The sequence below is a fragment of the Penicillium hispanicum genome (genome assembly GCF_028827665.1).
Source record: "Penicillium hispanicum strain IBT 35686 chromosome Unknown utg000007l_segment0_segment0, whole genome shotgun sequence".
In the NCBI taxonomy this organism is placed as follows: domain Eukaryota; kingdom Fungi; phylum Ascomycota; class Eurotiomycetes; order Eurotiales; family Aspergillaceae; genus Penicillium; species Penicillium hispanicum.
In genome coordinates this window covers 94,601-106,593 of record NW_026623199.1, presented here as the reverse complement: position 1 = coordinate 106,593, position 11,993 = coordinate 94,601, and the positions used below count along the sequence as shown (strand labels likewise).

Here is an 11,993-nt window from a genome sequence, read left to right as displayed (position 1 = left end):
CTCCCAATATCACGCCTTCTCGTCGAGTTTCAGGTCGGCGCAGAACTCGACAACATCTCTAATGACCTTTTTTGTAAACCCGACCCATCCACGACGAGGGGCTGGCAAGAATCGACAGTCTTTTTGTGGAGCATATTTTGTCCACATTCACTGCATTCGGAGCTCTTGTCATTGCATACCAACTCTGGTAACTCATGGTCCTCCTGGGCCATCGTACCGTCCCAGCTGTCGCTGCGTGTAACACTAGGACGTCTGTCTATCTTGACTCGGATTTGAGCCCCCATGAAGGTCATGTTGTTCAACATGCTCACAGCTCGCTTGGCCTCCTCGGCCGTGAGCATTATGGCCGAGGCATGGGCTTGGGCCTGATGGTCGTACGTATCCGAGGTCACTGTCACGTTGCACTTCTCCACGGTTCCGGCACCTTGCAGAAGGCTCTTTAGGTCGGCGGCAGTTGTGATTGCGTTTAGGTTCTGGATGTAGACAGCCCGTTGTGCCAGATTGGAGGTTGGCGAGTTAGACTCGGCCGGACTGGCCCAGGGCTTGCGCGGCTGATAATGAGGGTAGCCATCTCCGCCAGACTCATGAAGTGACTGAGTTGGCGACAGGGGGTACAACGGCATCATGTTCCAGCCTGGGGCATCGAACATGGCACAGTGCATCAGTGGGGATGGCGGGAAGCACTGCATCGGCTGTGCAAGTGGATCCGGCATCATGGGCATAAATTGCTGTGGTGGCATGGGCATTGGTCCCATCATAGGCGCATATTTAGGGTATGGGTAGGTTGGGCTCGCCGATTGAATCGATCTGGTGATGATTAGTCTTTCGGCCGCGACCAACGATTCGAATCATCTTACTCCGGGGAGATGGGCGACGGCGGCATGGTCCCGCTGCCCTTGGACTGAGGAGTGGAATGGCCTGAGATGTAGCCCTGCGCCACTGCCGGTGGGCTTCTGGTAGGTCCAGCAATGGGCTTCGTAGGAGCACTGGTACGCGCTAGCGTCACAACCAAGCTCTGGCCTTCCCAGCCGTTGGTTGATAACCGGTCTGCATGTGCTGTTAGAATCAAATAATCCCTCTCAATGTCTAGAAGCAGGAAACACGTACGATAGGTACGCCACGCTTCATCTTCGTTTTTAACTATGATCTGCCCTAGTCCAGTAGGAAACCCATGGCTATCATCATATACCACGGCCTGCCGGATATGCAGGGCCGTCTGGCGCACCAGATCCTTGAGTTCTTGCCAGCGACAATGGGCCGGAATCTATTGACCTAATAAGTAATGCGAAGTTTGACACCAACACAATAAGAAAACTCACCCCTTGGAGAAAGACGACGAATTCATCGTCTGACCTGCGAGATCTGGGACTGCGTCCCTTCTCACGGCCAAGAAACGGCATATCTGTAGTTATTCCCTCTGTTTCGAATCGTCTCTTCTCTGAGTGTTGCGATTTTTCCCGACAGACGCAACCTGGGCGCGCTCTACAGACGGAAGTGGGGGTGTCTATGGTCGACCAACGATTGCTGCGTGCAAGTATTCTGAAAGGCTGCCAGCGTTGTAAAACAGTCGGGGCTCGAGTTATCCGACCAGGGTTGTGTTCGGTCGAGACTGTAACAGAAGGGAGTTTTTTGTACGCAGCTGGACCCCGACAGAGTATTGTGTTAGCGGCCGAGTATCAGACCTCGATGAAGTGGATTGGTGGGAAAGTGTGAGACTTTTTCTTAGTGGGCTTGCAACTATCGCCAACGACTCTGTCCGGATACCAGCAAAAGAGGCCAGCTCGTGGATGCAAGGGCAAGGACTGAGCTTACCTGGGATATGTTCAAGTCGATGCAGGCTAACAAATCAGTCTGACCGAGATATGCACTTGCGCAGAGAAGAAAATCTCGGGTGCACCACGAGCTAGACGAGCGTCGAGTCGATTATAAGGGCGATGGTGAGCGCAAGGAAGACAAGAAGACCCCCGGACGTTCCACAAGAGATGTCTCCATTGTGTTCAATAAGAGCAGGTCGGGACTAGTAGTAATAGCTTGGAGAGTCCTAATAGCAGAAAGTGGGAGGCGAGACCCAGCGAGGTGCATTAAGCGACGAATTGAGAGGCCCCAACAGACAGCAGCCAGCCAGTCATGTCGGAGATCATTCGACTCCTGTCGTCTGCAAATGCTGAGATATGTCATTTCTGTCCGCGAAGAAGCCCGAGCTCAGCTCCTCCCGTCCGCTGGCGAATGCAATAAATCACTTCCCCGTACCACCCCGCTGGGAACAGGTCCACCCAGGAACACGCATCCTTGTGTCCTCTCTTTTGGACAGTTGCGGGTTCCGTCTTGCTCGCTGTTGCCCCGGCCACATAGGCCCAACAGAGCGGTGGGAAATAGATTTCCTCGACTAGATGGCGCTTCGAGCCCGGGTATACCCGTCTTCTGCGATGGCATCGGTGGGGGCAGTGGGGAATGGTGCACGGAGCACAAATCGAGAGATCTTCGAGAGCGAGATGCAGCATTTAGCAGGCTTGGTGTTACACCGCCAGATCCGGATCGGACACAATGCCTCCAGACGGTCTGCCCAGAAGGTCTTCGGCTAGGAATTTTCGAGGGGTGTGGACCGGCAGTGAGGCCCTATCGATCATATTGGCTTGGAGAGCTGCACCCATCCCTTAGTCGTGCAGAACCCCCTTGGATGGAGCTTCCGATGGATGCCATCAGTCAAATCAAACCGCAGCCGATCAAGAGAATGCTGCAAGAAAAAGAAAAGAAAAGAACTGGACGATCGGCGATCGGCGATCGGCGGGGGGCCAACCAAGGGTCCCTGCGAGACGAGCAATCAGACAAAAAGCACACCATCTCGAGTGGCGATTGGGTTTGCTTCTGGGATGATCCGGCGCCATTATTGATTTGGGCCGCGTACTAACCGGAGTACCTGCAGCGGCGACAGGATCGTGGCTGGCTGCGAGTGCGGTTGAGGAAGGGTTTTGTGCAGTGAAGGACGCTTCGTCTCCACCGGCACCTTCGTTGCGTAGGTAGGAAGCGATTCCGGTTAGTGGGAGGAGATTATTCCACGCGTGACGCTGGGGCTCGACCCGCACGGATGGCCGAGGCCCTATGCAAGTCCGTATGTATGGTAGTCGAGTGCCCTCAGTCATAAACCGGCGGCATCCTAGGAGTGCACCAGGCCTGGTTGCACTGCATGCTGCATTTCCATGAGCTTCTCATTCTCTCTGCCATGCCAAAGTCCCATGATGCATGGAAGATGCGGTGGAACAAAGCTGAAGGGCCTCGAGGGCGAATACGCGCAGCAGACTTTGGGGATACTGGGGGGTGATGGGCAATGCAGGCATCTGCAACTATGGTGGAATGTGAGAGTAACATGAGAGTACCACCGGAAACGCGCGGTCCAGAGTTGACCGGGCGGGTGTTCCTCGAGAGTTCGAGTACAGCGAGTGTACACCTTAACTATTCGCAAAGGTGTACAGATAGATGGCAAGCATGAGGATGAGAAGCCAGCACATTCAGTAGATCCAAATAAATCGACATTGGCATTCAGATCTGTCCATTGAGGCAGATATAGGACATTCATCCTCGAGACATTCTCAACGCCCCGTTTTATGATACATTCTTCAAGGATATTAATAATTTTACAGGATATAGCTACACATGCACTGACATGGGTAGCTACGCGGTCAGAACCAGCTGTCAAAAGGTATCAAGCACTTGCGCTTGATTCATCCACCGCAAGAATTCCTTAGATCCTCGTAGAAGATAATCTATTCTCCCGGCCAATCAAGATCAAGCTAACTCTGAACAAGTATGCGAACGAGAACCAACGTGAACGGCGCACAGCCGGATGACCCGATAGGCGTGTGCGGTCTGGTTATGCAATCACCAAGGCCAAATGAATGGACCACCGAGCTCGTCTGCTAGAGCCAGGCTGTATGTGTAGTAGCACAGTGGGAAGAACGGGATTTCTCCGCCAACTTGGCAGTCACCCCGCCGAATCGCTTTCTCTCCTTTTCCCAACCTTTTCTCAATATGCCAATTTCGTGAGCCCGCCAGATCATCGCTTTTTCGAAGACCCGGACGTTCCGCGTCGGGACCCGATACGCTTGATATTTGGTGTTGAGGGATTGCGATCCCGCGTCGTGAGATGTGTGTTGAATGGTTCGAAGGAAACAAAGAAATTTATGTTTTGCGACCAACAATTCCAGAAGAATGTACCGCCGCTGTGCCCGCACAGTTCTTGCCACGCAAGGGATCGAAAACAAACGGAAGTGTCGAAAAGACGGTAGAAGTCCGATTTCGGAGAACAGGTCCGGCCTGTGGAGGATGATGTGATGGTTGGATTTGATCTTCCCCAGTGTGTTCTTAGTGGGTTGGCGCGTTGCTACCAATTCCCATTCTGAGATGTGCTCTTCATCGCACGAATCCCACTTTAGAGGCGCAGCGACTGCAGTAGTAGGAGTTCATGCCGAACTGGACCACGCCAGAGCCAGATTGGTTGGCGAGACTAAGGGATTGTTGACAGCGCGAGCACCGGACGACGTCGAAAGTCATGGCGGACGTGGCTTCGGTCGGACGAGGCACGCCAGGAGGCGGGATATGCACCACCGGCGAGGTCATTTCGGGTGCATAAGAGGACAACAGATAGCGACGTCGAGTGTGAAGCGCGATTCAAGGAGGTGAGAAAGAGAGAGGGCAAGGGGGGGAGCACGAAATAAGAAGAACACCACCAGTCAGTGTTGGGGAAGAAACCGCCCCAGTAGTTTAATTCGTCGAGCGCCCGTTGCTCGTGGAATCCGGTTTTCCCCCCAGTCACCCGCTCCGCTCCCGACCTGCAGACATTCGAGGTCATTGGCGTCATGACACTCCTCGCTAATCTAGTCCTGTCTATTCCACGGTTCTTTCCCCGGCCTACCTCTATACGGGATGATATCCCAAGTCCAACTCCCACGTCCACCCGGCACGCGGTACGAGGTTGGAAACGTTCTTAGCGCACTACTGCAATCCTGCGATCCTCCACTACATCCCAATTTTGGGGCCGTGGTCTACGTTGCGTGTTTGGCGAACAGACCATACCATTTTGCTAGCTACTCTGTTTACACCCTTCAATTCCCGATGGCCTCAGCCCGTCTGCATGGTGCCGTCATGCCAGGACACGACCTGCACGCGGCCCATTCGGGCATCTCGACTCTAGCACCTAAATGCCAACTGCATATGCACATACCTATTCATTCGTATATTCGCACAAGCCGAGTGTCGGGAATGTGCGGATTTTCTCATTGGGGCTATGCATGGCTGTCGTGGTCTGATAGACTTCGCCTCGTGTCCAGACGAGAGGCCTCGACCGACGTCACTGCGGCCACAGGTAGAACTAGTATGCCTACCTCCTTGTCCCTATAGCCGTCTTCTACGTAGCCTGAAACTGAGCATACCGGTCTGGAACTGGTCTGAGTCTTTCCCTCAGCCCGAAAACTCGGGGAAACGTGACAAGGCCGATGGACGTGAATCGAATGAGGGTCCAACAAAGGTGTTTTCATTTATTTCTTATCTTCAGGGACTCTTGGAAAATGATCTACCTACATTATTCTATTGTTCCCGGTGGTCGTGCTGTTCATGGAGGTTTTATACCAATGCATCATTGGATATAAAGCATCGGAAACACGCCATTATTACCTTCTGGGGATGAATCAATACTCAAATCCTTCAGATCGTCAGTACAGTATGCTGACACAATTCATGCCTGCAGTATAGTCCTCAATTGCCCTGAACAGAGTACTCGGGTGGGCGTACTCGAAGTGTTGTGCACTTCATAGTGCCCACTCGATCGGTGCTCCACCATGCCGCGTCTGTTGTGGAAGATCGTCGCGACCCGAACCATCCCTCCTCGAGGCGTGACGGCCGAAGCATCTCTCAATGCACACAAGATGCGACGCTCCAATTTATGACCTCACCTGATCATGCCCATTCCCACGCGCTCGGCCTCGCTGCGCGAGCCCCGTAAACCCGTGGGTCTCCATCTCCACCAAGGGGGATTCCCGTTTCCTTCCTGGCATTCCAATCGCTAACATCTGTAGCAGCAGACCACCTCCAATATCGCTCGACCGACGACGAATACTACGATCCAGCCAGCCGGGTTAAACAAGCCACCTGCCCGTTCAACCCATGACAAGGTTCGACCTCCATCCAACCCTCCGCCGGCCGATGGCCCGTCCGTGAAAGACAATGCCATCTCCAACCGTGGCCGAACCCTTCTCCCTCAGCGTAGTAATCCCATTCGAGACGACGGCAATGGCCTGGGGCAGGCCCGGCTCCCACCGCCAGAGACCAGGGTGCCACAACGGGGCGAACCTTCACCAACGAGACATCAACCGACAAGCTCCGAAGGAGACAGACAAGGGTCATCATCCAAGGCCGGGACAGGGAGTTCCGCGCCTACACGTCGCCAGAGTCTGATGCGCCCCGGGGCATTGAAGATATCTGGCACCAAGAGCCATGCCTCGGCTCCTTCAAAGGCCACGGCACCTACATTTGTGCCCCCTTCCCCGCGGAAGCAGCCCCCAGTGCGGTCGCCTGTACAGTCCACTGCTCAGCGGCCTCCTTCCCCCAGAAAGACCGACATGCCACCGCCGCCCCGTCCAGCGCGGTCCGCCTCATTGAGACAACCGGTAGGAGCGGCATCCGGCTCATCGGCGGCTGTACGAGGCCATGTCAGGCACCGTAGTCAGATGGTGCCAACGAGTACAAGGCAGATCCAACCGGACTCTGCACTGGGACCGCAGAAGCATCGATCGCAATTTTCAACCTACCAACAAAACTACTCGCCCAAAAAGCCAACCAAGCCTCCGACTCCAACCCCGGGAGAAGCAATCGGCGGGACTGGCGATCTGCTCATCCCCACATCCTGGCCAGATATCGCAGCTCTACAGACCGAGCTCCTCCAACTGAGTCTATTTCATTCTAACTCCCTTCAGCGGCACACTGAATGGAAATTACAATCCGAGTCTCAACTGCGCAAGAAGTATGACGCTGTGGCTACTCAATACCAGTCGATGCTGGGAGACGAAAATATACGACAGCGTCAGCTGAATGCGCAGGCTTTGAACGGTTGGCTCCAGAATTGTCGTGATCACCAAGGACTTCACGGTTTCCCTGAACAGATTCAGCTCCTATCGCAAATCCTGCAAGATATCTCGGATCTTGTCAGCAGTGGGATGAATGGTAAGTATGAGCAAGCCGTGGAGACCTTTGAACTCTGGTTCCAGCAAGTCGAAGATATTCGGCACCAGCGCAAGTCGCTACACGATGTGGATGGAACGGCATTTGTTGATCCACTTGATCGCGTCTGGAAAGAGGAAGTACAAGCCCTCCATGCGAAGCTCGAGCTGTGTACACGCCAGCTACAAAGCTTGGATATTCTGGGATTTGGAGAGGTGGAGCGATTGGAGCAGTCTGCTCTAGCCAGGGTGGCCCAGAGTCTTGGCCAATCGATCCAGATTATGATACAAGAAATCCGGGCGATGCGGAGTCTAGAGGCGGAGCTGGTTCGCTCGGAAAGAGAGATGGTTAGCAACCTGGCAAAACAACTGACGAGTTTGCCACAGAAAACCAATGCAGTACGGGTGGGGATATGGCGGTGTTGATCCTACCGTACGGCTCGGTGTATCCTGCAGTATCGCAATATCCTGTTGATCCGTGTACTTGGAGCTTCGTTCTACTATTCTAGTATAGGCCGGGGGCCGATAAAAAGCACCGCCCGGCTATCATCAGCGCTCTCTGTAAATCTAGACCAAGACTACATATGTACGACATACCCACCTACGTATTCCCATTCCACTTGAAAAGGCGACTTACACCCCAGTAGCAGAGTCCGCAAAGCACTCTGTGTGATTGAATCGGTCTAGAAACCGGATATAGATGCACTAGTGGGAGGTACCTGGGGCCGAAGTACCCAGCCGGCGATCAACGGGCGAACCGCTACCGGTGCCGAGGTCACTCCCGCATCAGGCGCTGACTCAGCCCCTGCCCGTCATGCCCTCTGGATCTGGGAAGACCGGGGGTGAACCTGTTCTGATTTCACTGGTCCCGTTTCGCTCCTTTTTCGCCTCTCGTTTCGATTTGTGTCCCTAAATCTTTGGTCCCACATCGATCAATCTGCCATCTCTCTTATCTTTCATCTTCTCCTCAACTTGACCTCATGCCAATCATCAAGGCGAGCTTCACGATCTCTGCTCGGCTATTGCATTCCTGACGTCATATACACTTCCGTTGCGACAAACCCAAAAAAAGAAAGCCCACGACACCTGGCGCAACGAACGCGTTTCGCGATGATTACCAGTCGTGCCTAGCCTCATATCTAGCCTGGGCGATTACAGCGACCATCGACTACGATGAAGGACTCGCTGTATGACCGTCTGTGGCGCCGGGAATGCGGGCACCTGTCGCCTCATGCCGGACTGCGCGGGATTTACGGCTCAAGGGAATGGGTGGACGATCTCGACATCGTGAATGAGCTCGGTGGACACACGGGCTGTGTCAACGCTCTCAGGTATGTCTTCTCATTATTTGTATCGCTTTGCGGCCTACTGCTTGACCGGCTTCCCCCCCGCACCTCAGATGCGCTGGCAGGATGGCGCGCTAACGGCGTCGCAGTTGGTCTCGTTCAGGACGTCTCTTGGCCTCGGGCTCGGATGATCAACATTTGAATATCTACTCATACCAGCCCGAATCCTCGAATGCTCCATTCGCGTTGAATGCCACCGTCGCCACGGGCCATAGGTCTAATATATTCTCAGTCAAGTTTATGCCGCATTCCAACGACCAGACCCTTGTCACTTGCGCGGGTGATTCACAGGTGCGTGTCTTCGACATTGAACACTCCGGCAGCAACGGCAATGTCGCAGCCACATCGGCCTTTGCGGCCTCGGCTCGGAGCCAGCGCCTCAATAACTTCTTCGAAGGAGCACGTTATTTGAGTGAAGGCAACACCAACGCTAGGGTCTATCGCAGTCATGCCGATAGCGTGAAACGCATCGTCACTGAATCGTCGCCATATCTCTTCCTGACATGTTCCGAAGATGGGGAGGTTCGACAATGGGACCTACGTCAGCCGTCGTCTGCGTACCCTCCACCGCGGGGTGGCCAGGGCTTTATGGCCTACCGGCCTGGCTTGGAGCATGACGATTCTAATGTGCCTCCACCGCTCATCTCCTACAAAAAGTTTGGTTTAGATTTGAACACCATTTCATGTTCGCCTACTCAGCCACATTACATTGCCTTGGGTGGTGCTCATATGCATTGCTTCCTTCATGACCGGCGTATGTTGGGCCGGGACATGTTCGCCGAAAGAGGTACCCCTACCGGTTCTACACCGAGCGAGGGCAGTTTCGAGGACGAGATGATGGGCAAGGCCACTCGGTGCGTCCGTCGATTTGCACCACGCGGAAAGCGTCGCATGAAGCACCTTGACGATGGACACATCACTGCTTGCAAAATCAGTGATGCGAATCCCGACGAGATGGTGGTGAGCTGGTCTGGGGACCATATCTATAGTTTTGACCTAATTCGAAGCCCGGATGCTCGTGATACGGCTTCCAACGAGGGTCTCGAATCAAAGCGCTCGAGCATACGTCGCAAACGAAAACGCACTCATCCAGCGTCAATGTCATCCCAGGAAAGTGGTGACCGACATCAATCTCAACGTCGGTCAAATGAATCAGATGCTTTCACAGTCCAATATGAGAATGGAGAAACTTCTGATATTCCGTTCCTCGGGCTAACAGGCGGGGATGAGTCCCCAGAGGACGTGTTTGAACGTGCTAGATACTCTGTTTTGAATGAAGCCCAGCGGTTGAGCATGGACATCGCGAAAGGACTAGTCAAGCTTCGGAAAGCTTTGTTCTCGCTCAAAGCAGCCACTCGAGAGGCCAGTGAGGCGAATGATCCTGATCTGGCTCCTTATGCGGAGTCTTTCGCATCTGTACTTTTGCTGGCCTCGACCTGTTTACCCCAAATGGACGACGTCATTCGCAAATGGAGCTATCCCATGAACCCATCTCGCCAGACTGTTGCCTTCCAGCAATCACTTCGTCGCAATCGCCAGTCGTCTTGGCGTTTCGTTCAAGCCGCTGGCACTCTTGCTCGAGCGTTAGACAAGCGAGCAAACAACCCAGAGGAAATCGACCCGGAACCATCTTCGAGCTTTTTGAAGATCATACCCGCCCCGAATGAAGACGAATCGATTGAGCGAGACGCGCAATTTGGTTATGATTTTCTGAAGGCGATCTTACTCTGGCTGCGTGGAGGTCGACAAGAACTCTTAGCCGGATTCAAGCGCGGCTCGTTCCCTCGGAGGCTTGACGGTCGATTTCCTATCCCCGCCGATGCCAACGAGGACGCTATACACACCATTCTCATACCCTATCTTCAGGCAATGGCAGGCGATAAGCCCGTCATCAATGTAGATGCTTCGCGGTTCGAGCACGACTCTACACGCGTCTTGTTCCAGACCCAGCGGGCAGCCGTGACTGCTTTCGGCAATGCTGTGCGGTTACCTTTAGAGAATCTTGGAGTCACAGCTGCTCGAATCGACAAGCGTCGTGTATCACACCCCACTTCGCAAGTTCGATCACTCGACCGATCCTCTGCAACTCGGTTCTGGATTTTACGGGTAGGTAGGGGTATTTTGATGGAGGCCGGGGCTGAGGTCAACTTCGCTTTTGTCAATCGTGCTTTTGGTGGACTCCATACTATGGTAGACGAATCCGACAATGACCAGGACCTGGAAAGATCCCAGGACGATATCGACCCTAATGTGGATGAAGAGACCATCGCGGCTCTTAATCTCGCGAGAGCTGGCATTTCTAGTCGAGAAATGGATTTGGGAAGCAGCTCCGTATCTTCAGACCAAAGCATGGACGAGGGTCACCCGAGATATTTGAACGAGAGTGACGATGAGGATGTGAGTGAAGATGACGAGGGTGGTTGGCATATGGGTTTTGCCGATTCCTCGGACGACGAACGTGAAGATGAAGATTCCGACACCGATTCCTACCCTTTGAATTTCGGGCGTCGCAAGTCACGGCGAAGTGACGTTGAACTTGATACACCATGTGCATCTCACACGCGGGCCTATCGGGGCCATTGCAATATCAAGACCGTCAAGGACGTCAACTACTTTGGTTTGAATGACGAATACGTGGTAAGCGGCAGCGATTCAGGCCACTTGTTTATCTGGGATCGCAAGACTGCAAATCTGGTAAACATTCTGGAGGGTGATAGTGACGTCGTCAACGTCGTCCAAGGTGAGCTCATCTATCCAATGTCGCCTTGATGGAATCTCTTCTTAACATTTGAACGTAGGTCACCCTTACGAGCCAACCTTGGCCGTGTCAGGAATCGACAATACAGTCAAGATCTTCTCCCCAGACAGACAGGCTCAAGAAAATGCCCGTCGGGGCGTCAATATCCTCGACCCAGACAACCCAGCAAATCTATTTGGACCGAATGTGCGCCACGGCGGCGGTCTCCAGAGCCGCAAGCGTGTCCAAGACAGCTACCGCATCATGAGCCAAAATGACGTGGAACGTCGTGGGGGCATTAGCGATGCCAATGTCACGGTAAGAACGCCTCGCTCGGAGCCTCCCAACAACGCTAATTGTATTTTTTTAACTCCAGAGAAGTATGCTGGCTCGTCTTGCCGTCACGCTTCGTGGCCGGCAAGGCCTTGGAGGTGGTGTTGGTGGCCTAGGCCCGGACGTGGGCGAACGGACCACCGTTGTTCTCGATGAAAACTGCCAGGTTTGTGACCTTGAAGCCCGCTATTTTACACGTACAGAGCAGCTGACCGTTTGTGGTAGATGATGTGATACGGGGGGATGACTCTTTGAACTTACTGTAAGCGTTGCTTTTGCCCTCGATGGCCAGACTGAGACGAAGGCGTTGTTTGTTTCTACGGAGTAATTAGGACCCAGCATTGAGAATGTGCATTGATAGGAATGGAA

General features: G+C 53.7%; 4 protein-coding genes across 4 annotated transcripts; 2 read left to right on the top strand and 2 right to left on the bottom strand.

Moving 5' to 3' along the window:
• Positions 1–29: 29 nt before the first annotated feature.
• On the bottom strand, positions 30–1,400 carry N7459_007818 (RNA-binding protein; the record flags this gene model as incomplete). The annotated part of the gene is made up of 4 exons (XM_056946986.1): positions 30–807; positions 858–1,047; positions 1,108–1,264; positions 1,320–1,400. The coding sequence occupies 4 exons, from the start codon at positions 1,398–1,400 to the stop codon at positions 30–32; spliced, it is 1,206 nt and encodes a 401-aa protein (XP_056796496.1).
• Positions 1,401–4,407: 3,007 nt separating this feature from the next.
• N7459_007817 (uncharacterized protein) lies at positions 4,408–4,614 on the bottom strand (the record flags this gene model as incomplete). Its single annotated transcript, XM_056946985.1, has 1 exon — positions 4,408–4,614. The coding sequence occupies one exon, from the start codon at positions 4,612–4,614 to the stop codon at positions 4,408–4,410; it is 207 nt and encodes a 68-aa protein (XP_056796495.1).
• A 1,337-nt stretch (positions 4,615–5,951) lies between these two features.
• On the top strand, positions 5,952–7,634 carry N7459_007816 (uncharacterized protein; the record flags this gene model as incomplete). Its single annotated transcript, XM_056946984.1, has 2 exons — positions 5,952–5,999; positions 6,069–7,634. The coding sequence occupies 2 exons, from the start codon at positions 5,952–5,954 to the stop codon at positions 7,632–7,634; spliced, it is 1,614 nt and encodes a 537-aa protein (XP_056796494.1).
• A 747-nt stretch (positions 7,635–8,381) lies between these two features.
• Positions 8,382–11,790, top strand: N7459_007815 (WD repeat-containing protein; the record flags this gene model as incomplete). The annotated part of the gene is made up of 4 exons (XM_056946983.1): positions 8,382–8,539; positions 8,644–11,294; positions 11,353–11,609; positions 11,668–11,790. Coding segments are annotated over 4 exons (3,189 nt in total), but the record flags the coding sequence as incomplete, so codon positions are not given.
• Between the last annotated feature and the right edge of the window lie 203 nt (positions 11,791–11,993).